The 26,755-nt window shown below is 41.1% G+C and overlaps 1 protein-coding gene across 3 annotated transcripts; it reads right to left on the bottom strand.

The window, feature by feature from the left end:
- Positions 1-128: 128 nt before the first annotated feature.
- Positions 129-26,669, bottom strand: mtus1a (microtubule associated tumor suppressor 1a). 3 transcript variants are annotated; one of them, XM_047584837.1, is made up of 15 exons: positions 26,527-26,669; positions 19,745-21,735; positions 19,363-19,537; positions 18,238-18,450; positions 16,853-16,945; positions 16,293-16,409; positions 11,166-11,377; positions 6,623-6,689; positions 4,349-4,563; positions 4,031-4,136; positions 3,791-3,864; positions 3,579-3,674; positions 2,050-2,166; positions 1,874-1,971; positions 129-1,367 (listed from the first exon to the last, which is right to left on the bottom strand). In XM_047584837.1, exons 2-15 carry the CDS (start codon positions 21,632-21,634, stop codon positions 1,139-1,141), a joined length of 3,702 nt encoding a protein of 1,233 aa, XP_047440793.1. In that variant the 5' UTR covers positions 21,635-21,735; positions 26,527-26,669; the 3' UTR covers positions 129-1,138. The 3 variants fall into 3 exon arrangements, with proteins under 3 accessions (XP_047440793.1, XP_047440792.1, XP_047440794.1); XM_047584836.1 differs by lacking the exon at positions 26,527-26,669 and adding an exon at positions 23,366-23,706; XM_047584838.1 differs by lacking the exons at positions 18,238-18,450; positions 19,363-19,537; positions 19,745-21,735; positions 26,527-26,669 and adding an exon at positions 17,391-17,685.
- Between the last annotated feature and the right edge of the window lie 86 nt (positions 26,670-26,755).

Below are 26,755 nucleotides of genomic sequence, written 5' to 3'. Positions count from 1 at the left end.
TTGTGGTTTCTAAAACAGCAAACAGATAATGGACAAGAGGGCAGATCCCACTCTAGTCATGAATAAAGTATTTGAAGATGGAGATCACTTTTCCGATTTTGTTTTGGACAATTTCACAGATGAACAGCTTCAGGTTTAATACAAGACTTTATTAAATGCATATTTCAAACACACTTATAATATAATGTACTGATTCCACACGAAATACTTGAAGATGCAGTGTCTCTGACGTTAACAATCAAAGCTGTTTCTGGTCACCTCCGCAAAAGACCCTGACTTTAAAGCTGCATTAGGAGGCTTCGGTGAGGGGAGACGGACTCAAACACATGCTCAAAGACGTGTGTTGATTGGTCCCTTGGTCAAACGAACGAACAAACATGAAAACGACATGAAACGTGTGTTAGAAGCCACAGGTGACCCTTGAACTGTCGATCCAGACCCTTTAAAAGTAACATAACCTTAAGGAAACGCTGAAGTTCCATGAGTGCATATGGAAATCGGCATTTCTCTTTCAGCCAGAAGCATCTGCCGTCCCGATGTACCGACTAGCAGAGGGATGTTAGTGTGAAACGTCTGATGGTTGTGAGAAATGGTGCAGGAATCCAACAGAAGCACTTCCAGATTCCTTAGATATTTGTGTCAAAAATACATATAGTGTCTTCCGTATTCTGATTTCAGACTTTAAAATGTCTCCAAAGTGGTCTCTGGAGACACAAAAAAGCCGCAGACCTGCATGCGTGATTTGTAGCCTGTACTTAACGTCTGTGTCTGTGCTGAGCTTCAGGAAAGACAAGCCTCCGACAACATGTACAAATAACAAAAATAGTGTTTCATCACATAGAAGTCCTGAGATTTCATTTCCCCATCATTTCCCCATTTCATTTCCGACGTGAAAGGCAAACAACAAGCTGGCCTTGCTTAATAAGTGCTTCTGTGCATCATTTTCTTTTCTTTTTTTTTGTTTTTGTTTTTGCAGTCTGTAGCATCTCTACACAGAAAGTGTCAAAGTTCGTCTGATCCTGAAGGAGTTTAATGTCAGACTGTTGTTTTGGTAAATAACCAGGAAACAAACATGGCTCTTAATTCCAGAGGAGAACTCAAACACGGGCGTCTGCTTCCTGGAAGCAGTGGCCCATCGTTATCTGGGCGAGACGGGAGGGCTGGAGAAGACCCCAGAGCTGCGAGGCGACTGCAAGCTGAAGGAGTGGGAGGGGGAGGTGGAGGAGGGGGACGCCTTGCGGGGGCTGCTCAGGTCTCCGTTATGAAGCTTCCACAGCAGCTCCTCGTTCTCCATGGACAAGCGCTTGTTTACCTTGGACTCCTTGTGAAGGGACTCCTGCAGCACGGCCTGCTCTGTGGACAGCTGTCTGTGGTGCGTCAACAACAACACACAAGTTAGACGAGAGCAGGAGAACGGACCTTTATACACATGAAGACCACAACAGTATTGTACTACATGAAAACAATCCACAGTGAAAACAGAACCAAACATCTACAATAAAATATGCAGTTTATACGGCAGTTTTCATTTCAAGAATGCAGAGTTATTTCCTGAACAGCTTTGATCAAACTATACAAAAACAGGAGGAAATTGTGTATTTGTTATTGTTTTATTTCCCTTTCCAGCTGCTGAAGCCTGGTATTCTAGTGAGTTTTCTGGTCTGCAGCTCCAGGGTGACGTGTTATGTCAAAATAAACAGTGACCGTGTTTGTTATAAGAAAGGAGAATGTGACCTAGTTTAAGACTTTGGCTTCAGAGATGAATAGTTTGTAGAAAATAATGGTGGTTTATGGTGCACAGGAAAAGGTTTGACGGTATAATGAAGACAGTAATTTGAAAGCTTAGTCACTATGAGCTCTCTCGGACTCTTACCTTGACAGAGCAGCATGTCTTTCCATGCGGGCTTTGAGGTCTTCATTTTCCTGCGTGACTTTCTGAAGGCTTTCATCCAACTTCAGATTTTTCTCCGTCTTTGACAAAACAATATACAGAGTGATTTATTGATTCTTTGCAGTAATATTGCTTTTTATTATTTTTATCTGTCTCACCAGTTTGTCGATCTCCATCAGCTTCTTCTCCTGCTGGTGGAGCTGTTTGGTTTTGATGTCCAGCACTACTTTGAGACTCTCTAACTCGTGCTCCAGATACTGTGTGTGAGAGTCCTTCTGTGGGGATAAATAAAGTAAAGGAAATTGTTTGTGGTCTTATATTTATATATATATATAAAAATGGGTGCATTAATACATCAAGCCTCAGAACTGTCACGTAGTTGCAAATGTAGAACACACAACAGCCGAGTCATACGTCCCAAACTAAATATTTACCTTATGCACTCACAGGGACACTCACTACAGTTGCATGGACACTAGTACTTAACTAATAACCAGAAAAACAATCCCAAAAAAACACCTCATGTAACAAACTCAGTTAAAAAAGACTGATCCGAAGGAGTTATCATTCATTACAGGATGAAATTAACGCCTAATAAACATGTCAAAATGTTGACGGTCTGTTTGTCTTTGTTTCTGTTTGTCTCACGTAGGGTAAACATCAGCTGACTTGACGAGTTTCTGGGAGCGATGACAGAGTCGCAGAAGTAACATAACAACAAGTCGTTCAAACAAGTATGTGAAACGATGAACAAAGCCAGGCAGCTCTGTTTAAAACCTGGCTCTCACTTGTCTCTGACTTCATCTTCTTCCATTTAATGAACTCAGCGCAGTTGAGGAAACATTTATTCTTCTATTATATTGGATGATCCAAAGCAGAAAGAACCAGTCCACAAATCTCCTCAAAAAAAAAATATTTTGATAATAAAACTAATGTTTTGGAGCATGTAAACAAATACTATATATAATAAAATGAAAAATGAAATTTAGGGTTTATGTAAACAGTTGTTTTAGTGCCATTTGTAATGAGAATAATTTCCATCAGTTGAAGAAATATTGTCCATTTAAATGTAGCCAATAAACCTTGAGCATTAAGGTTTTATACGCAGCAGTTTTTTTTCTGCTTGTTCTGTTATATGTTTTTATGCATTATTATTTTTGTTGTTGTTGTTATTATTGTTATTATGATGATTATTATTATTATAGTAGTAGTATTATGGTGGGAGTCTTAACTACTACCAATATTCTTTTCCACATGTGTTGCTAATACTGCTGTTCTAATTAATGTATCATTAACAAATGGGGAGTAGCAGAATAATGCTAGGTAGTTAGCCTAATTACTCTTCAGTGCCAGGGAACGATGCTGGGTACATGTGGCAACCACTTAATACTAATGAGGAGTGTCAGTCTGAGCAAAGAGCAGCACTCTGGGAAAATTAAAATCTACAGTCTGGGCACAGGAGACAGGCAGAGCTCCCAGCTAATACAGATATATGGTGTAGTAGAGTATAACTCATCATGTTTCACATTTAAGGAAAGTCAAACTGACCAAAAGGAGAACATGGGTTACTTAAGAATCAAGTGAATGTATTGATTTTTGTTCTTTTCCACCTTCAATGCTTGGGGCATCGGAGTCATGAGATGTTTACAAAGTGGAGCTCTGCTATAATAAGTCCACACAAGAGTACCTGACTCTTTTCAGCCAGCGCTTTCCTTCTGTTCTCCTCTGCAGTGAGCTTCTCAATTAGGGCCTTATTCTCTGCAGTCAGCTCTTGAATCTGTCTCTGTGGATGCACACAGCAAAAACAAAGCCACTGAGTAAAGTCTAACACAGTAGCTCATCAGATTGGTATTCTCATGACATGTTGTTGGTGGACATTAGTTAGAAAAAGGAGCTTACGGATAGAGCATCTTCAGCATCTTTTAAGGTTTTGCCCAAACACTGCAGCTCCTCATTGTGAACGTTCCTGAGCTCTGAAACGTTTACATGTTATGTGGCATTAAAACATTTCTGAAAATTGCACCTCAAAAGGTTAAAGCTATTCACAATTTCATACCCATGATGCAAAAAACTACAATGGAACGGGCATTATTAAACTAGGAAATCATCAACTTCAGCTGCAAAGTACAGTTCGCTCACCTTCCAGTGACATCTCATACTGCTGCTTGACACACTGCAGCTGTTCTTCATGGCTGTTTTCTAGTTCCAGCTTCATGGCTTCATGACTGGCTTTAAGCTCAACCATCTAATCAACAGAGCACACGATAAAGTTATTCTTTATTACAAAACATTGCAACATTAGATTAAATAACATCTAAGGGCGTGTACATGTTATCCTTCAAGACTGTCCTTTAAATAAATGTAATAAATATAAAAGCAGATGCTGTGAATCTCCCTGAACAACTCTCAAATAAATTAAATTACATTAAATACAAAGGAATTAAAATGGGGACAAACCTGCTGTTGCATGAGAGTCTTGCATTTGTCAGCTTCCTCCTGGTAGGTGAGGTGAACCTTGTCCCACTCGGCCTGATAAAAAGCCTGCAGCCTCTGCTCCAGCTCAGACAGGTCATTCTGGTGCTGGTCCTGCAGCCTCTGCAGTGCGTCCTCCAGAGACACACGCAGCTCTTCCTTCTCCTTCTCCAGGCGCTCGGATGAGTGGACCGAGCAGACTGGAAATAAAACCAGCAGACAGTAATGTATTTACTATGGTGAAAGTGTGACAGCTGCACGGACTGTAATATTCGTTAAACAAGGACAGGGGAAAAACTTTATTATTAAATGCTTGCATAAGAAACCTGATACGTCCACTAAGGAACCTCCATTTAAATCCTCCCTAAATGTGTGACACCAAACGCTCTCAGAAAAAGGAATGGAAAAACTGACTTTAAAGGGGAGGTGCCTTTTGCACTTGACTGCTGAGGCCAACTACACTGCAGTTATTTATAGGGCAAGTAAGATACAGAAACAACTGAGTTCTTTCATAATAAACTGAAATTGAAAATGGCAACATATGCAACAGATTTCTTCCCGAGCCGATATTGTGTCATTTTTTGTTTCTGCAATTCGTGCCTTTGTTTTGTCAATCCCGCTCACTATTTCTCAACTGCCTCCACTGCAAAGTGTTTGTATCTGGCCAGAAGTGGGTGACAGCTCCACAACCTGTCCCCAGTTCTAGTGGCTGCGCACAAACACTGCTCATATCTATTGTTTGAATAGGGCCAAAGTAACTGTGATAGTGTAGAGGGTAAAAAAAAAAAAACCACACTGTGCAGAACTCGAAAGGTTGCTGCAATGTTAACCAGATTTTCCTCCCAAGGTTTGGTCTCAAATACACAGCATGACAATAAACCACAACTATTTAGAATGTGAATCTATGTTTAACCTCAGCAGTGGATGTAAAATAATCCTGAATCCAGCTGTTGCTCCGTTATGGCTCTTCTCGTTCAGTGCTCTCGTGGAACACTCGAGGTACATGATCTGTTTTCTAATTACAACTCTCTTCAAATTAACAAAAAAGAAGTAAAAGGCCAATGAAGGACTACACTGCATTGCCTTTGCATGAGGATTCACCTTACCCAGAGCGGAATAATGGCAGCCAATTCAGGAACAGGCACCAAGCCAACATAGGGACTATCTATCAGGCTTTGGTATGTACAGCCTGAAAATGAACCCCCGGCTTCTGCAGTCATGTGACTTTCGACTCCAAATCCCCTCACACATACACCTCAGTGTTCGGAAAAAGGAGGGTTCGCGTAATCTAAACTTAGCTGCATTTTGGCTCAATGCGAGGTGATGTTTGGAAGCATCACATCCCCAGCTGGTATCCCACTTTATTTAATAAACGTATGACAAACGGTGTGGCTGTGCTATAATTCTGAAGAGAGACGTACTATTTTCTTTCTGTGTGAGGAGGGAAATCACCGGGGAAGCAAGCATGGCCAAAGAGGAGGAAATAAGTAATAATAATGTCAAATCTGTTTTCCTACATGATTCAAAATGTCCATCTGAGGTCAGTGTGGATCTCACAGCCTCCCTGAAGTCAAGTCAAACACAACAGCGCTCAGCGTATAAGAGCAGTCATGTGGAAGTCCCGAGGCTGTGAGGGAGGGGAGGAGCCGCGGCACTACTGCTACTGAAAGCTGTTGTGAGAGCATGTTTGAACGAGCGTGCACATGCAAGGCTATTTGGTGTGACAGCACTTAGGCTGAACATAAAACATGGGTCATTGTCCACGAGCTTTAACAAGGCCTCAGGTGGTGTGGGAATTCCACCAGTGGAAGCTCCTCCTGTGTGTGGGGTCAGGGGTCAGATTGCCACTCCCTGGGGAATGGACTGACACTGTCCCACTCAGCACTGCTAAACACGCACACACCAACTTGTCAAAAGGGTATCGCATTTTCAGTGTCGTGGCAATTAGCAAGTGGAATAGGAACGATCTAACCATCTCTATGTAGATAATATCTATATAGGCGAAGGTAAGACATCCCCCCCAGACTACAGACATGATATTTAATTCATGAAACAATTTGATACCACTTCTATTAACTAAGAGAAGGTAACCCTGCAGCTACTTTAAGGCACACTTTCTAAACAAACATGCAACACAAGATTAAATTAAAGGATAAAAAAAAAAAGGGTGCTAAATGGTAAAGCATGTAAAAGCAGTGTGTACTTTAGTGATAAGCACTGTAATCACTGCTAGAGTCAGAGCAAGGTGACCGGACTTACCCAGCTCTCCTCTAAGATTGACCAGCTCCTGGGACAGCTCTCTGCACTGCTTCGTGGCTTCATCGCGCTGCAGAAGGAAAAAGTAAACAGTCATGCACATGCCCCGAACAGCACTGCAATATTTTAACACAGCAACAAGCTGAAATCGTCACAGTCAAGATCACAAATGAGCAATGAATGCAATGCCACGATGTCACATAACCGTTTGATGAATCCTGCTTTTCTACGAAGCTATTGTGTTTGAACTAAACAGAAGATAATAATCAGCGAAACGGATTAAAGGGGAACTGACTCATGTTTTCAGTTTCACACAAGCCTTGTGCCAGTCTGTTTCCCTTATTTCTCCCTTTCTGAGTCAGTTTTGCAGTGGAGAGGGCTGCGTTCTAGCTGCAGTGCTCCAGCTAGACCTCACATTGACGCAGAGATGATCCAGAAAACAGTTAATCTGTGAGCTACCTCTCTCTTATCATGCCAAATGACAACAGCTGGACACTACACACCGTAGATCACACAGCCTGCATAATTCAATTTTGCGCGTGAGGAAAAACAGACAAGTAAGACAAGCCAGGCATCACCTCACTGATCAGTTTACATTAGCAAATAGTATTCCACCCTGTCCTGCTGCTCCCCAGACCTGCATCTATTCCTCACTGCAGAATAGAACAATGTAGAAGCCAGTTACCCTCTCTGCAGCACAAGGAGCACTAAGGCATGATTTGCTGCCAGAACAGCCCATGGTCCAGCCTCAGTCTGAGGCTTGGGTTGTCGGAGTCCCCCCAGTAGCAATGGAGACCCAGTGCTCCAGGACAAACAGTGGTCCAGGTGGACACACCACCTCCGCACGCACTTCCTCCCAGACTGCTCTGGCTACATCTAAGGCAGGACTGAAAAAGCCGCTTCACTGGCTGTGGTGAGTGACTGCAGAGTGCATTACCGTAATCCACCTAAAAAAAAAAAACAAAAGGGGCAGGCTACAGTGTGCATGAGAACAGCCTCCTCATCGGGGAGGTGAGGTCACTTTAAGACAGCACTAAAGGCAGCCAGAGTGGAGCAAACAGATAAATTGCACAGAGCTGCTTGACATCAGGCTGATGGAGAAGGACTTGTGCTGTGCAGTGACCTACCCAGGGGATACATGAAGAGGCTTCATTACCACCATCCCCCCACTGCTCATCCAAACCTACATTAAATCATCCCTTCAGCCCCTCTGCACCATTACCTTACAGTCTGCTGTACAGCTACGGGGTGCGTGGGTACAGTCTCTCCATTAGAGGATGATATAATGCAGTGACCGATCACATTTCCAGCTTCTGTGTAAGCAAGTCTTTTTATAATCAATATATGGTAAATGGATACTATTAAAAAAATAGAAACGATAAAAATTTAAATAACCTCTGACTACTGCACTGCAAACAGCACACTACATCGTAACTGAAAACTGGCCGTATGGCAAACTGTTTTGATTTCTACAGTTTCACTTGCTCCAGTTAAATACCGACATGCTTTACTTGTCATGTTTTGTTTTTGAAGACAATCATATTTTTTTTCCTTTGAAAGAAGGCTGATTTTCGTAAAGGATCTTCATCATTAAGTCTGCTCTAAGTTTTGATTAAAAAAAAATATTTAGTAATCTCACTTTTTTTTAATTTTTAAAAGTAGTCACCAAATTTTTCCTCCACCCAACCCTAAAATGAAGAAAAGAACCATTTCATAGTCAGAATACTTTTATTCTAAAAATACTTGAACACAGACTGCCCTGTTTGGCTGTGCACGCTTTAACCATTTTCATTTGATATCAGTTTCCCACCCCTAAGGTCCTACAAATGTCTCCGGTGCGTACAACGATGATGAGGTGTAGAATAACCCTTGATGGTGAACTAAGATCAGTGACTAATTGCAGCAGATCAAGTTACAGTATCCTGGAAATACAGCGTATTTCAGAAAACAAGCAGAGCAAAGCAACATGATGGGGTATTTTTTTTTTTTAGAGAGAATATGGAATGTGTGCACTTGCATTCCTTTACTGAAAAGAAACTCATTTTACAGCATCTTCTCTCTCTTTGAGAGGAGGTATGTCAAAGTAGGTCCAGTGCTTACAAACGCCATCCAAACACATGATAAGAAACAGTCCCTGCCTAGTATTTGGCTGCTGGTCATAACCATATCAAGTCAACAGCTGGGGCATTCTCACACTATGATGGTATGGTCCAACCTCCTATTCTTGGTATGATGAGTGGCCACCAGATTCCATTCCACACAGAGTGCATAACAACTCGCCCCATTAATACACCTGATACTCAGATCAACCATTTAATATTTTAATCTACTATTATCACGTACAACATAAGGGTGAAATAAGCAAGACACGCAATAGTTAAAGTTGAGTCAGTGGGAGGAGGTCTTAACAGCTGCTTTTCTGCCAGAGAGGAACAAGCATGTTTTTAATATTTCTTAGTGCATTCAGTTTCACAACCCTGGCGCCAAAACAGAGGGACGTGAGTCAAACACAAGTGACTAAAGATCACGCACTGAGCCTTAGATACCAGCTGTCACATTACATGGTCTGGAACGAGAAAAGCCTTTAAAAAAAACATCCTGCTTCATATTCGTTTTGTATGACCACATACTGCGAGGTCCAAAATTCTGGGTGGAATTTATTGGAAAGTGACCACACTATTTAAAGAGCAATAAAATGAGATGGATGGCCAAAAAAATAAAATAAAAAATGCTTATCAAAAATAGGTCATCTATCACGGTCTCAGAGCACAGACAGTCTATAAACCCAAAGAGATACCTTTCTAGGTGGGTATAAAATCCTCTTTGGCAGTATAAGGTGGGGTCATCAGGGTCTAAGAAACTCATCCATTCAGCTCGAGGGTTGAAGTCATTAAAGAAAATGGCTCCAATACTAAATATTAATATATTTACATATTTAACATATCACTCAAATTGTTACACTGATGTTTTGTTATGAAATCATCTTTGGGAGATTTCATCCAAACATATCAAAATAAAAGAACCTTCACTAATGGCTTCACACTGTTGGAATGCATGAGCTGAGGCATCTCTCAATACACTATGCATCAAAAACAAATTACTACTGACCTGAAACCTGAAATAAGGTTAAAAGGACAAAGTGTGTTCCCGAGACTTAAGCTTCTTATGGTTTATAGTGGACTGATATGAACTCAATCACAACTGCAACTATCCGGAACGCAGCCGTAAAAGATCAGTGTGGTGTCAAACTCCGGGGTAAAGGGAGTTGCTGAAATTTAGGTCAGAGGCAATAAAACACATGGGTGAGTTTCTGCATCACAGCTGAGAGAAGCAGTGGTTTAATTTTCTGAACAAAGGTCTTAGTAGTCGTGCTTTCAGAGGTACGACAACAGCTTGTGGAACAACTGTGGAGGACATTTCCTACAAAGATGTACTGTACTTTGAAATGTAAACCAGAAATCAGCTGTCTACCATCTGTACAGGTGCCTTGACCAACCAGCAGGAACAAGTATATGATCCCTCACCTCCAAATGTGTCGAGCACTGAAGCCTTGGGGGAAGATTCAACTGTGTCGCTACAGTAGTATTTTTTGTTCTGCCTAGTGGAACTAATATACCTGCAGTATAAGATAAAATGGTGAAAACCCAGTAGCATGTAACAATTCAACAGTACTGTAAATATAATTTAATATTTGGATGCTTTCAAGTATTAATACACAACAAATGGGTGTCATTTTTCCCCCACACAGCTTCACCAGGAGACACAGATTAAAATAGAAAAACTGGATTTACTTTTATAACTCAAACATATTTAGGCGGTATGCATTCTGATGTAATGACACTTGAGTCCAAGCACCACATAACCGTTTCAATTCAACGGTAATTAAATGAGGGAGTATGATGGCTGGGGTTGGCTGGAGGACAGCCGTTTAGTTTAAGTCTATTTGTAAAACACTCTGGAAAGAACAAGATCTTGAGGCATGTAGTGGAAGTCAAAAAAACAAACAGGCTTAAAGACTTAAAAAAACACTGGAGACAATGCTCGTCTTTCCCACAAAAAGAAACATGCAAATCCATGAAAAGTCAACTCAAATATATATATTTTTTTGATAATTTAGAATTTAGAATAAACCCAGGTTTTCACCAGACCTTTGTTTTAACAGGAGATCACGGTGCCTCTTTTAGGAGGCAGCTCATATTTTGACTCAACACCACAGGAATAATTGACTGATTGTCAAACAAAGACAAATCTCTCCTTCACATACACGTCACACGCAGAGTAAGTCTTTTTGTGGAGCCTCTCATACACTTGCATTCATTCCCAATCCTATTGCAGTAAACAGGAAATCAGTTTTCCTTCATTTAACATATAGAATCCAAAGGTGATAATATAAAGATAACTTGACTCTTGTGTAAACACAGATCAATAGAAGATCCATCTCTTACTCACTATTACCATACACAAAAATAAGTAAACAAAGTCCAGGTTGTTGAAATGTAAAATTAAAAATAAATAAATTCAGATTGAAAAAGTAAAATTTTCTTACCTCTGTCAAAGTTTTCTGCAAGACGATGGCAACTGCCTCAAATCCACGGTTACTGCCCGTCAGGAGTCCTTTGAGCTGCTGGATGTATTTTTTCCCACACTCTGTGAAACTCGTTGGTATCCCATCCTGAGGTCCAGTGCTCTGGTTTAGGTGGGATGCCGGCTGTTGAGGGGGCTGCTGACGGGAGCTGGGCTTGGATTTGTTCTTGTCCACTGTGAAAGAACATGAGTTGAGTGTGACAACATTGATCATCAACATACTCCCTTCCATGACCACCGCTAGTGGCCTGATGGCAGCACCACCCAACTCATACACCCCTGTCAGGTTCACAAGCCCCAGAGTCAAAGCCCTAATTTCTGTCCCGTCAGCGGGTGTGATGATCCCCGGTGCTGTTCCTCTGACAACCCAGCCACAGAAATGGATCCATATCCTAATGCACCCTGCAGACACTGGCCACCAAGGACAGCTTATTTTAGCAAGGCCATGCTATTGTAGTTTTGACTTACACAAGCTTCGTAAATATATCACAGATATCCAACAGCCGCCATAAATCCCACTAATGACCAACACATTATTTAATCTGCCACAAAGCTTGGACGCGAGAACACACTCTCACTTTCACAGCAGGGGTGAGTGGGAAAAAAAGGGACATGTGACCGACAATTGAAAAGTGTCTGTATGCATATTTACTTTGAGAAGACGGTGTAGTGCATGTTATGTAACACAGCAGCAACAATATCCTGTGACATAACAGGAATACCAACGTTAATGAGGGAATATATTGTACTACCAGCCACCAGTGGGGATCAACATTCAGCCTTGTATGTTGTTTCAGATGGTAGCTGTTACATAAATAAAGATTATTAAGCAAAAAAAATAAACATGCTTCCTCAAAGCTGAGTGAATTATTCTATTAATCCATTGTTATACTACGCAGATATATATAGTCTCCTCATTCGTTATTGACTTGTCCTTTATGAAGCACAAAAGCTGGACCATAGTCAAGTTAAATTTAGAGGTACTAAACAGAGCAACATCCGAGAACATCATAACATCCTAGAATAACAGCAGCATGTAGCTACGCAATATGTCATAATAATATAACGGATTTCCAAGCAAACTAATGACGTGTATATACTCTTTATTTTTCCCTTTATCACCCTCTGATTTGGCCAACAACAAAAATCATCGTCCCCATCTTCTGTAGACTTCTGCCAAATCTCTGAACACTGGCCTGGAAAAATAATACTGCAGATAACAAACAGTACTGCCTTGTTCGACCAAACACACCATTATGCACACATGATCGTGAAGGCAACAGATTCAAAAGACAAACCTATGAAACATAAAGCACAAATTGTGCACTTGAGAAATCGGGATAATAAAAGCCAGTCCCACCACAGGCTGACTCAAGCTCTCACAGCTCTGTATGCGGATATGCAGTTTACCTTAAAGGCAGTTTCTGTCATTCAGAGCCAAAGTAAACTGTTACAGCGTAAGAGACAGGCACAGCCTTTAAGACAAACAAAGTATTCATTCTGTACTGCTACTGGATCAATGTCAACAAAAGACACATGTGCAGGACAGAAAGATTTCAGCCATTATGTAGTCAGGACACTAAACGTTGACTGTTGCACAAAAATTTTTGCTCATAATAGGCTTCAGTGTGTCACCCAGATGGTACAAAATCAGAAAAACAACTTCAAATCTTAACGACCTCTCATATTAAATTTACTAATTTGATTTTGGCTACATAGATTACTTACAGTACCAGCCAAAAGTCTGAGTCACACACTTATTCAAGTGTTTTCTGGAATGACCCATCGAGTTATAAAGTAAACAGTTAAAAAGCGTTAGAAAATGTGTTAAACCACAATATGCGACAACCATCTGTGTTGGTAACAGCTTTACACACTCTTAGCATTTTCTGAACACATTTAGAGTCCAGATAATAGATAAAAGACAGAGGCAAAGCTTCAATGTATAGGTGTGTCCAAACCTTTGATGGTACTGTAGGATAATATTTCACACGTAAAATAAATAAGATTTTTTTTTTTTTTTAAAACAGGAAGATAGAGATATTAAAGATCCTTATTGACACAGATGGAAAGACATTGTTGAGTTGTGGAGCTTTGTTTTCAATCATTTTGATGATGGTGAACTAACTCAACAAGGTTTTATTACGCCCTCTGCTGGTTGTGCACAAAGACACACCATCTGAACACCAATATGCATCACAAACATGCCTTTATACAGGGGAAAAAAATAACAAAACAAAAAACAATAAGCTCAGCAACAGACTCAGTGAGCTGACTACTTACATTTTTCCTTCATCATATTGTGGTCTTTCCAAAACTAAATATCACATTGCGTGACATAATAAAGCATCTACTATTTTATTCCCCTGTACTGCATTTCTTATTTATAGGTCAGTTTACTTGTAGCAAATTATAGAAAAAACTGTTTGAACATGTCCATAAAAAGATATATGGTCTGATGTGCACATCAAGAAACAGCAATATTGAGAAAAATGCATACGTCTACATATTTAAGTCGCTCAAAATTATTCTGCAGAGACAGTACCTAAAATATCTGAGACATCGCAGATGATTCAGACACTCAAATTCTGAATAAAATTAAATGTCAATTCAGTCTGATTTTCAGGCTATGAAAGAAAATTCTGTGCGGTTAATTCCTTCAGTGTGATTCTAAACGATACTGAAAACAGAAAATAAATATCCACAAATTAGCAAACATATGGTCTGGGAGTTAGCATTTAGCTTAATCTCGTGAAATCTGCACTTTCCAAATTAAATCAGATTTTACAGAAGCACATCATCTCTTTCACTGACGACAGCTCCGTAACAACAAACAATCCACGGCCATTTGTTGATTTGTGATTATGAAATATGTTGCCCTAATTTCATTTCAGACATTTTTCAAGGCTCAAAAAAAAAAAAAAAAATTTTGCACCACATAAAGTCAAACACTCAACACGAGATAGTGAGTGATTTAGAGACTCCACTGCATTGTGTTCTGTTACTCTAAGGAGATATCGCATCACAGCACAAGTGACAGGACCGTTCACAATCAAGCCCTTGTTTTAGTACTTGGTTGACAGAATAACTTACAATATTTCACAACAGAACGAGACTGGGAGCACTTAAAATGAATAAATAAACAAATACTTGTTAGTCATGATAAAAAGATCTCGGATTTGGACAATATTCAAGATTCTGCATTTTTTGTTAAAACATTGCCAATTTAAACATTTAACCCTTGGCAAACGTTACCATATTTGGTCTTTTTTTATTATTATTTATTTTTTTACGTAATGTGGGAACTGCAGAAAGCTACTATTTTCCCATAATACTGTCCACCAATCACAGCTGGGTTCCCATGGTTCAACCTAGAGACCAAGAACCAAAATAACCTTGGTCCATTTGAGTGAAACAGGAGCACTGAATGTCCCACAGACCAAGATAAAGTGTATTTTGACACTTTATCATATAAACGGTAGCCTCAAAAATAATGGAAGCTACTCTGAAATGTTGATATGACAATTATGGTGGTTTTACGTTGTTCATGGATACATATCATAATCTAAAATGCTTCTGCCCAGACTCCTGTTTTAATGACCAAGGTAGGTAAAATGAAAGCTGAACCTCCTGTTTGCCGACTAGTAAATAGCTATACTAAAAATAGATTTCAGAAAGAGCCAACAGCACAGAACCACCTCAAAAGGACAACGCTGATAGTCTCGGCTTAAACGTTACAGCACAGAAACACAAACACCACTACAATGTTACAACAATGTCAACAGCAATATATTAACACTGAAATAAAAGACAGACCTGCGTGGAAAACAACTGTGTTCTTCCTGCATCCTGACAGCAGCTGAATGTTTCGGAGTAAACCCTTGGCTGTTAGACGCACGTGGATGTTTGATAGGGAGAGTTTCGGGGACCACAACATCTCAGCAACAAGCCAGTGTTTTCAGCAAACAACGATTTAAAAATCCAAAAGCAAACGCTCGACGCTGGCTACAAACTGCAAGCCACGGTGCACCTCAGTGTGTCATGCCTCAGGTGACATCAGAACTGATGAGGACTGGCAGAAAATAATTAAATAAAACAATAAAAAGCAGTAGTAACGGTTATTCCACTGAGGCAGCCTTGAAAAAAGTGAGGGCACCCAGTTCGGCATGGCAGGTCTCCCAGCTCTAAAATCTAATTCTCAGTTGCGAAGACCAGAATATGCAGAAAAGGTTAAAGGCTGGCCAGTGATCTGTGGCACAGTCTAAGAGACATGATAGAGAGAGGGACAAAAAAAAAAGTAAAAATCTCTTAATCCTCTTGGTAAAGCCAGGATTCATCTATTCACCAAACACGCGGATCTCCCACAGCAGAGCAAAGCAAGCAGCATCTCTAAGCTTGATGATGGCGGTGCTGTAGCAGAGCCAGGATGCTAGGCAGAGAGGAGAGGGGGTGGGGGAGGGTTGGAGAATAAAAAAAAAAAAAAAAAAAAAAAGGAGTGGGAGGAGCAAAGAGCATAACTGCAGCCAATGGGGATTTAATCTAGCCCTCTACCCTTTCTCTCATTCACCCTCCATCCTAGATACTGCTTGTGGTGTCCTTAACCGTGACTGGGAACCATATTTAATCTAACATTAAATAAAAAGCAGTAAAACTGACCAGACTGTAATGACGCCATAAAAGACAGAAAATATTCATCAGTCAATCCCAGAGAGCAACAATGACTCAAACTGATTATTTTCTCAACTAACCAAGAATTGCAATGATTTCTGAGCGCAATACGTGTTGTGTTCACCTGATGATATGTAACAGTCGTCTAAAGCAGGTTGAAGCAAACATGATTCTTTTTGGTAAAATATGGAAAGTCTAATTCACGCCTGACAAAGATTCACATTTTAGAGAAATGTAAAATCTATTTCCTCATAGGCTATAATTTCCCTGAATACTACAGTACTACACGAAGCACAATAACAACACATTTTTGTGCCGCCCCACAAGCATTCACCCATGTTTAGTTTAAGTCTGGCAAAACAGATAATAAAATCAATAAGATCCATGTCAAAAAAACAAACTGAAAAGAGGAAACTCTTACCAGGTCCACTTGAACTTCGGACAAATCTTGCTGAAGCGCTCCTTTTCAGAGGGCTGAATGTAGAAGCTGATGATCCTTTGTCTGAGGACGCAGCAGGCCTGCAAGCTGTGGTCAATGCTGTTACGAGCAGAAAATCCAGGTGAGAAAAGAGGCTGGAGTTAGTCTGACCCATAATGAAACAGAAATGCTGGCGACTAACTGCAGTGACACACAGACAGCTTTTAAATCAAACCGTGGGGTTTGATCAAGGTTCTACTGGCCAACAAAGATTTCAGTCATTTAATTCAATCAAGGTCAAGGATGACTCATCAAGGACTGTCACCACACAACACAAAGGAACCAGAGTTGTGACTTCTGAGAGTTTACACTTTGGGTCGTGTAGGACATTACCTTATCATAATGTGAGGATTTGATGAAAGATAAATCAATCAATGCCTTATTTATTGAGAGATCAATGGGAGTTCATGAAGGGAAACTTGCTTACTTAATCAAAAAAAGAAATATAAAAATAATGGACATATGAGGTCTGTACTGTTTGAGGATGTGTGTGTGTGTCTCACCTGGTCCAGCGTTTTTCCCAGGGGTTGAGATTAACTTTGCTTTCAGTACAACAGATTTCACTGGGGTTGGTTTATGTGCAGCTCCTCCAAAAACTGGTGGACAGATAGAAACGTTCTGATTACATAGTGCAAGTTATGCCATTAAATTCTGGTTTGTGAAAACACTTGAGATTCACCATTCATTACCACAATACAGCAACTAGCAACAGTTCTAGTGTCATTACCATTGAGCTCACATAGTATTCTATCACAAGTGATGGTAAGAAAGTCAAGCAAAAGAGGATGTAAACGGATCATTTATGGAACAATATGTGAAAACTTGCTTGCACCAAATTAAATAAATATATTTATATAAACATTCATGTAAAAGAACAATGAAAGAAATGTTAATCTGACTATTATAACAATTATCAGAGTAAGAATGCAGCAAATAATCTAACAGAAGCTTATTTATAAACAACGTATAACTGAAAACGTTCAAAAGTAAGTACTTCACCATGGAAACCCCAGCTATGAGTAAACTGACCGTCTCACTCACTTCTCCAAAGCTTTTTATCTTTTCCATTTAATGCAGCTAACAAAGGGATGATACAGAAGCGATAGGATCCAATGAGCAGGCATGTCAAGAGAGTGACATCACAGTTGGATGCTGCACTGCCTTGTGCGAATAAAGAGGTGTTGTTGAAAATATACGCAGGAAATTCAGTCCAAGTGCAGCTTCGAAGTCCAGTGTAACCAGCCATCGGTTTTCAGTTAAAAATGAATGAAACGCTCTTTTAATCCACCTCAGACGGCATCAGTTATAGTGCACGTCTGCCGTCTCTCCTTCAGGCAACACTGTGTGTGAACTAGAGTGGAATGTAACCCGTTGCCGTGACAACAGAAAGAGATGGGGGGGTCCCCCAGTTTGGAAAATAGATCCTCTCAGCCAATCACAGACCTGCATGCTGCTGAAGATTTTAAGCACAACAGGGCTCCTTCGTACAAATAGTATTAGTATGTTCTCGATTGACAATCAGCAACAAAACAGATGATTTTCTGCACCTGACCTGCATTTTAGCTAATTTAATTTTTTCTGAATTTCTATTAGAGCTGTTTAAAATGGAGAAATCTAATAAATGTTGTTTTTCTGCTACATTTTGGCAGATGTGAAGGTATTATTAAACGCAGAGAAAGATTTGCACGGAGGGAGATTTACATCCAAGCCCAGGCCTGAAGTGGGTCAGTCATTTAAACAGCAGCCCCTCCCTTACTGGTCCAGATGTGTCGTTAAAAACCAAGGGTTATGTTTGACAGCTGGCATATAAGTGATTTTAAAACTTAATATAACTACATTAACAGGTCATACACCTTGAGAACATGTAAACATCTTCTATAAGCCTCACCTTGAGTATTCCCTGTGCTGTGACTCAGTTCGCTGTGAACACTGCCTTCATTTAGGCTCCTAGCTGGCCCCAGGGTCTTCCGTGGTAGTCTAGAAGCAGGGGTAGGGGGAGGGCCCATAAGAGGAGGACGAGCAGTGGTCTGAGTAGGTCGAGATCCACACCACTGGGGCTTAGCTGTGGCCGCGCCATGTGTTGGCTCTCCTCTCTGAATACCTGAAATGGACATAGAGCTCTTTATTACAGACAAGTTCACATAGTAGTGGAATAATTCTGTTTTAGGTATGTCTGAGAAGAAGAAATATAATTTAAACAACATTTCACACGACGAAAAACAACTGTCACTGAAACAGAAGTTGGTTAAAACTCACCAATCTTGCTTACAACAGCAAACATTTCGAATGCCATCAACCACAAAGAACAAGTTCACGCTAAATAACGTATCTGTGTGTGGAGTGCCTGGTGTAGCTGGAGCATAACAATGTTACTACTTCTTTCAAAACATTGTTTTCTCACTTTAAAGCCACTGGTTAGCTAAAACCTCCCTTTCCTTCCCCTGCCTTTCCCATTCGTACAGATGGCCTCCCAAGAGAGGAAGAGTCCACCTCTTCCCAGGACTCGTCTTACTATGTAGACCACTAACACAGAGAGAGTTGTCTGCTCATGCCAAAACTCTGGTCATAGACCGGAGGTGATATCTGTATCCAACACTGTTCCTGTTAAACACGGATGAGGTCAAGACAGCGGGCCGAGCAGAGATAGTGCTAAATGTTGTTTTCTGATTGAACAAACTATGTTACAAAGATCTACATAATTATAGTTTACAATTACCTATAAGGAAGTCTAAGGCGAACAATCAAATTGAGCTTCTCCACACAGGATTAAACACTGACACACTATTTTTTTTTTCTTTTACACAACACGTGAGATAAAGGAAATCAGTCGGATTTGAACTGTCCAAGTAGCTTGTAGGACTTACCTACGAACCTATGACATTTATTGGTCAACAATTGCCTTCGTCAACACAGCATCTTTTCTGAAGTCTTCTACAGTTTCACAACATAACAATTTGGCCCAATATCACTCAAAAACATGACATGCATTTAGTCAAACAAAGATGTGTCAAACCTGTAATGCTCCTCTGTTTGGATTGAGTTGGCTCCACAGCTTTGGAGGTCCTGGATTCATCCCTTCCCAGGGTTCCCAGTCTCTGCCTGTCTGACAGAGTGGCTGGTCTGGGACTGGCACCTCGCCTAGGGGATGGTCTCCCTCGAAGTCTAGTCTTCCAGTTATCCAATTCTGCCTGAAAAGAGAGCATGGTGTCACTCACTAAATTACAACCTATACACTTCATTTTTCCACCAAATATCCCTCACAGCTCCAAACAAATATTTCTGTGTCCTGTTTTTCAGCTTTGTTGTGGTTTAAAGAAAATTTACAACCAAATATGATATTAGCAGGGGTTCAGCATATTTATTTATTTCCAGTTGTTGGACATGCATCTACTCACCACCAGGCTGATTTTCTTAACCTCTCTTGAGGAGTTTTCAGTAGATCCATTTGCTTCCTCGGACTGGACAGGCCGTTTATACCGGGAAGAGCTGTTCAGGGTCCCTGGTTTAGTGTGGCTACGGTGGCAGTCAGCTCTGGGAACAGTAAAACTGGCTGAGAATGTGAGAGATCTTTTCTCCTTGGGTGGCCTAGATGGTGAACTCTCAGATGAGCAGCGAGGTCGAGTCTTGCAGAGATGAGGCCTGTCCTGACCTACAGCCGAGTCTGACCTGACCTCAATTTTCTCTGACACACCCTTCTTTGCAGTTGGTTTGCGATCTTTTTGACCACTTCTAACAGGTGTTTTATCCAAGGATGAGAAGCAGGTTGTCTCGCTGCCAGATTGCTGTGCTGATTCTTGGTTTGAGACCACCTGCTTTGTTTCAGAGTTTGCATTACTGCATTGGATTGCTGAGGCACAGTCAGTTGCTACTGGGTATTTTTCAGGTGGGGATGCTCTGATCTTGTCCTGTCCATTCACAATGTTATGCCCACTAGCATTCCTACTCCTCGTTTTGACAGGACTAACCCTGACAGTGGCTGCTCTTTGCACGCCATTATGTTTATTGTTGACATTAACTTGTGTTGGTTTCCGCACTGCTATTTGATGTGTAGCTCGAGTGATGATTTTAGATTTCACACTACTGAAGTCCGGCTTTGGAAATTTCTTAATTTCAATTTTCTTTACTTTGCTACCAGAAGGTGGCACTCTGTTTGCCAGACGCTGTTTAGGAGTAACAGGAGACTGACGCTCTTTAACAGGGTGGAGTTTAGGGCTGCTTGCATTTCCAGTACAAGGAGACTGAGAAAAGGAAGGGGGGCCGGGTATCTGGTTCCCAGTGTTTTGTACCGGAGTGGAAGTATGAATATCTTTATCACTCTCTTGCACAGGGTTAGGGTTTAGGGTTGCAAAGTTCTTGCCTTGTTCTGGTGTAATTGTCCCCAAAAAATAAGGCACGGGATCTCCTTCAGCACTGGGAAACTCTGTCTCTTTTCTGGATTCTGTAGATGTTTCGTAGATAAAAGTCATCAAAAGACTCCCTTCATTCTCACTTGGCAGAGGTACAAGAGAGCTGGGTGTTGCTTTATCATTTTCCTCAGTGAGGAGCTCCCAGTTGTCTGGCTGAGTGAAAGTCATGCCAAGACAAGGATTGCCTGTGTTCTCCTCAGTAGCCCTCTCTGTTGATTTTTCACGAACAATTGGAAGAGCTGATGACAGCAGGTTAGAGTCAGTAGGCAATGCTGGACGACCTGCAGCTGGAGAGAGGGACGATTCATCCAGGGAAGAGACTACCAAGACAGACTGGTCCTCAAGACTGAAACTGTTGTTCCTCATTACCATTTCCCCAGAGCTCAGGAAGCAGCAATCATTCTCAGTGGATCCTCTACAAGAATTCTCATAAGAACTAAGTTGGCTGTCCCTGCCAGCAGAGTCTGGAGAGATCCCTGCACTCCCTTCTTCTTCTGTGAGTTTACTAAAGGTCTGGCACTTCTCTGATCCATGATCTTCGCCGCTCATCAGGTTCAAGTTTTCATTCCAAAAATTCATGCTCCCATTTACAGGTGTGGCAATGAAAGTCTGATTCATGTTTGTGCTCGCCCCCTGTGATAAGGTGCTGTTGCAGAGGTTATTTAAGGGGGAACATTCATTGATGCAGCACTCCAGTGTGTTTACGTCAGTGGAGCTTCTGGCTTCTCCATCACTCGGGTTGGAAATACTGCTTTCAGAGTCAGGTGACATTGACAGGTAGTGACTCTCGGGGGATATAACCAGCTGCAGGGCTCTGTGAGGCTGAGGAGCTGTCCCCTCAACTTGGTCGGTGGACATCATAAATGTTCTATTAGACATTCTGATGGGATTGCACCTACTCGGATAGAGTAAGTACTGAGTAGCCTTGACTCCGGTCAACAGCACTATAATCCATCAAATTTGGTGACCAGGCAGAAGGTCTGTAAAGAGAGGGATAGGTCACATTATATATACACACAACATGCACGCACACACGCATATATATATATAAAACAGCGTCAATTTATGCTGATATTTTCACAGAATACCACAATCCTATTCCAAAAAAAGCAGGCCTGCAAACAAGGGGGATAAAACAGGTGACAGTTCTGAAAAAGTTATGGAAGTTCAGCACCACTGTTGCTGATGCTGTCTCTGCTGAGTCATGGTTTTATGAAAGCCTTAATGCGAGGATGGACCAACAGTTAAGAGCCATGCTTCTACTTTGACATGAGCCAACTGGGATTTGGAATGAGAAGTAAACAGCTATCTTAACTGCGTTGCTGTGCACTGTTTATTTAAGCAGGCTGAACTGCAAAGCTGTCCAGCCACTACTACAACAAAGGCACCACTGTGGTACGTACCACGAGAGGGAAAGATATCAGGTCACCAACAGCTTTAAAACGCCCCATTATGCAGAACCAAGACACCTTACTGCATTGAAGAAAATAGCCAAATTTGGATGTAAATTAACACATAATTAATAATCTAAACATGACTCCAAAGCAAATGACCGATATTGTAAAGTTGTATAGCTCCCACTGTCATAGTCATAATCACCATGAAATAATGGATGAAAACATACATCAACTATTCCCTTTGTTACGTTTATCAGTTCAGTGGTATGTGAAACTCATGCTTCCTGGCAGCAAAACCTTAGCTTATATGTTTAGCTTTCCCTTACCTTCTGCATAGAGTGCTGAACAAGACCCTCCAAGAACAAATGTGTATTTGGTGCTTGGCCAAATGTCACTACATAACTGAGGTGCACAAAACTATAATTAGACTGAGTGACTGTTTTACTGTCAAAATCTGGTATGTTTAACAAAGCCAACCTAATGTATTTTGACACTGTGAGACATGAAAGTCATATCAAATTATAAATAATTAAAAATTAAACTACAACTTAAAGCTTTAAACTTAAATCTTATAACACAGTAAAAGTAAATACAATAAATAAAAAGAGCACGATTGACAGAACCATTCAGGCCTCTGCAGCACCAAGTCAGTACATTTTAAATATTACTTAGAAATACATACAATTCCGTCCCGTAAAAATCTTTCAATGGCAGAACTGATAAGATATAATAAAGCAGCCCCTCCTCTATTAACATGGGCAACAGTCTAAAGCTCAGTGACTCATGTCTGGTTAATAGGTAGAGAAACAACACACCTTACTTCAGATTACAGTCTCTACAATCAAAAATGTGATGCCTGGTTAAAGTGCTCTGCACACTGAACCTTGTAATGTGACTAAGCAAGTATTACATAAGGTTCGATTGTACTAGAAACAAACCACGATGTGACAATGTTTATGGAATAACAAAAACTCTATGATCAAAGTCACAAAACACTGAGCCAACAGACAGGAAAAAAACCCATTAACAAATAAAACCACTGTATGAAAACACAATTGGTTTAAACACTTTGAATGAAAAGGTGTTCAACTGATATATATAAACTAACTTCCAATACCTCTACTGGCGTCCCTCTCTGTCCTGTGTACTTCAGTGAAGGAAAAATAATAACAAAAAAAAATAATACAATCCTGCAATCCTCTTTGTAGCTTACCGTGTCATGGCAGAGATCATTCAGTTTTGCGGGTAGGCACTGCTCAGTTTAGCCTTTAAGAAACAATCTCACTACTGCTTTTCTTCCTAAGCGCTTAATCGAGCCAACTGAGCAGACAGTAGTGTGAGTCGGTCCCCATCCCATCACTACTCCCTCCTCGTGTTCAGAATCAGCCGTGCATCAGTAACATCGCAGCCTGAATGAGGGTGCCCCCTGTGCAGTTGTTCGCTTCTCTTTTCTCCCTCCCCTTCCTGAGGTAACGTGACTTTGCCCTACAGGCCTACTGCAGCAGTGGATCAGCAATCTCGCCAACTAGCTCTCGTGTCAGACAGCATCAGCAGCACACTGCTCTGTCTGTGCAAGCATGTCAAAGTCCAGCTAGGGACTGTGCTCAGTTTAGAGTTCCATTCCCAAGTTTACAAAAGGGAGCTAGCGAGGAAGAAAGCAACATGTTACCTTATCCTTGCCGAGCCCAGTGAAGGGGAGTGGCCAGAGACTGCCATACGGAGTTGGCATTCATTGTTGCTAAGCAGCCAAGGTCCGTCTTTTATGAAGGAATGTATCGGGCGAGATAAATGAAAAGAGCAGAGTGACAGGAGGCCTGGGTGCAGGATAAAGTTGCACCACAACCAATTCCAAGCCAAACTGTACATTAAAACTCACCTACACATTAGAGTGTCAGTATAGCTGGTGTTTTTTCTCCGGTGACGAGATGCCTCATGTTGTACATAAACAGCCTGACACCTGATCCAGACGTACAGGCGTGATGTGACACCAGAGTCTAAGACCCCTAACACCCAAGCTATTTCTGCTTAATCTATACAAGGCCCGTGACCCTTGGAACGACCATCTAATCTTAACTAGAGACAAGATGTAAATCATTGTTAAGAGCAGGTTATAATCTCCTCAGAGTTCTAACAGTTAGTATGATGTCCAAAAAAAATAAAAGTAAAAATTGGTTACTTGTTATGCAATGTAAGCATATAATCGCAGCTTCCAACTAAGACTGTTGAATAAGGATGTGACGTCCCTTTTCAGGAGAATTTAGAAAAGCAGCTTTAAGACTCTGCAGATCATAACCACGGTGATGCACTGAATGCTGCCACCTAAATATTATACACTGTACTGTACAGTCAAAACAAGTAGTGTGCCCGACTAAAACCCCTCTCATGACAGACAGCAAGTAAGCTGCCCGTTGCGTGGTCAATTGAATCCTGTATTTTGAGAGCCATTCGACCTTGTTAAACAACAGTGTAAAATTGATTTTTATAAGGGCCTCAGAGTATTAGCAATAAATGCAATCTGCCTGACATACACACAACTCAGATCATTTATCTTTAGAGGAATAAAATAAAAGTTACTGCCGTCACACTGAATTATATGTTTAAAAGTCAGAGCGAGAGCGATAGGACAATCCTTCTCTATTTGTTAAGGCCCTCGGGCACCTACTCACAAAGCTCCAAGTGGCCTTTCCCAGCCTTAGCATGGGTGACTGGACATATTAGCATCACACAGCGAGCAGTTATGAGTAGCAGAGCCAGGCATCAAAAGCCAAGACACAGTAGTGGCCCACACTACGACAGGGCAGCAGGTCAGACAAGGGGGGGGGGGGGGGGATCCAGTCAGCACAGCAGAGGGATAAGGCTGTCCTCTGTAAAGCACGGGGGCACAACCCACACTAATGAGCCCGGTCAGTACAACAGCACGGAGCTCTGTTTCAATCAGAAACGTGCTTCAAAAAGAAGACATTTCAAGACAAAGCTGTGGCCTTATGCCATCTAGTGAAAAACAGGTGCACGTGTCAGCAGTTCTGGAAATCTGTCCTCGTCGTTTCTCTTTCACACAAAGATGCTACTGATGTCACACTTGAAAAACAAGAACTGAGCGCCTCTATTTACAGAGGAAGGCCCTGGCGTATGGTTGAATGGTTATGCTTTTCGTTAGTGTAGTCCAATACACCGATTTCCTTTCTATGCCGATACTGAGTAAAATTCAGGCTGGTATCGGCAATACAGATCTGAAGTAGAATAATAAAATAGTACAACTGTTAAAATAAACTGTTTAATTATTAAGAACAATTATAAAAATGAAAACTCACATCTTAATTCTGACACTGTGCTCTCCTCTTTTGTCTGCCTCATCATAAATGCCTCACATTCTGTTTTGTGGTTTAACCTGAGCTGTTTCACAAGGTTTGTTGTGTTCCTATATCTCAATAGTTTGGCTGTTTCCTACTGTGTGCCTGTTAATGACAAACATTACCTCGAATGACTGACATGGAGTATCCGATGTTTGACTAGAGAACTGATTTTAGAGCATAAATATCTGGAATTGGAGGTATCGATATTTCAGTATCGACCCACACATCACTAGTTTTCATCCAGCTGCCTGAATTATCCCAGCAGGTCAACCTGAAACACTGTGTTTGGACTGTCAACAGTATACTATTTTGGCAGTTGTTTTATGTGAAATTGCATTAAATTTAGAACACACAAGCCACGTGTGTATATTTTAAAGATGAGGAGTAACACTAATGACTCCTGCTTGGTGTAATTGTGGTACTTCACTCCTCCCTGGCCCTCACATGAAGTCACTTGTACAACATCTTCCGATCAAAACAACTTTGCCCCTTTGCACCTGACTGCTAGATTACCCCCATGCGAGGTCTGCCCCCCTTAGCTCTAAAATTACATCAGGCGTAAACATAGTGTGTGTAGCTACAAATAGCAAGTAAATTGTATCCTTCCAAGTCCTTCTACGGTTTATAGTCTGGTTACGGAGCTCATTTATGAGGTGGTTGTCATATTTAAGCACAAACACAACGGACATACCGCCACTAAAAGCCGCTTTAATTAAATAATTAATTAATTGCCACAGTAGTCGAAAAAATACAAAATAAAGGAATAAAAATAAACAGCCGTTGTAAATATTTTGCTAGCACTGTGTTAGCTAAAAATAACTGCCTGTTATTTTCTGTTGAGAGGAGAAACGTTATACATTTTCTCATGAATTCAACTTAAAGAAACACCGAAAATTACCATTTCCCTGCCACGTAATCGGGATTTAAGTCATACTGTGGAAAACCGCCTCCATGAAACTGAGTTTAACAAAAATAAACAAATAAATAAATTAGCACAGCGCCAAGGAAAACGGCTGGTTACCTGTCACGAGAGCGAGCATCGGCGTCGGGAGCGCGGACAACGTCTTGGTGATCGTGATTAATCAACGTCACCTGCTCGCTTCACTTTTTCACTGCAACGCATGCGGCTCATAATAGTTCACCAATTGTCCAGTAGGAGTGACGAACAAGTGCTGTTTGCTTGAACTTTGACCCCAGCGCGGTGCAGTTGGAGCATGAGTTGTTGCAGGTCACTCCCAGCTGGAGGTGGG

The sequence above is a fragment of the Mugil cephalus genome, chromosome 5 (assembly GCF_022458985.1).
Source record: "Mugil cephalus isolate CIBA_MC_2020 chromosome 5, CIBA_Mcephalus_1.1, whole genome shotgun sequence".
In the NCBI taxonomy this organism is placed as follows: domain Eukaryota; kingdom Metazoa; phylum Chordata; class Actinopteri; order Mugiliformes; family Mugilidae; genus Mugil; species Mugil cephalus.
Note: the sequence above shows the minus strand (reverse complement) of the source record. Positions and strands in the feature narration are given on the sequence as shown.

Bases quoted from the DNA above. Each gene is read 5' to 3' on its own strand.
- mtus1a (XM_047584837.1), bottom strand. From the start codon at position 21,634: ATGTCTAATAGAACATTTATGATGTCCACCGACCAAGTTGAGGGGACA. The intron at 6,690-11,165 runs GTAAGAAAATTT...TTCCTTCTGCAG, and splicing joins TGCAGAAAACTTTGACAGAG to CGCGATGAAGCCACGAAGCA. The intron at 1,972-2,049 runs GTGAGACAGATA...GTTTTGTCAAAG, and splicing joins TGATGGAGATCGACAAACTG to ACGGAGAAAAATCTGAAGTT.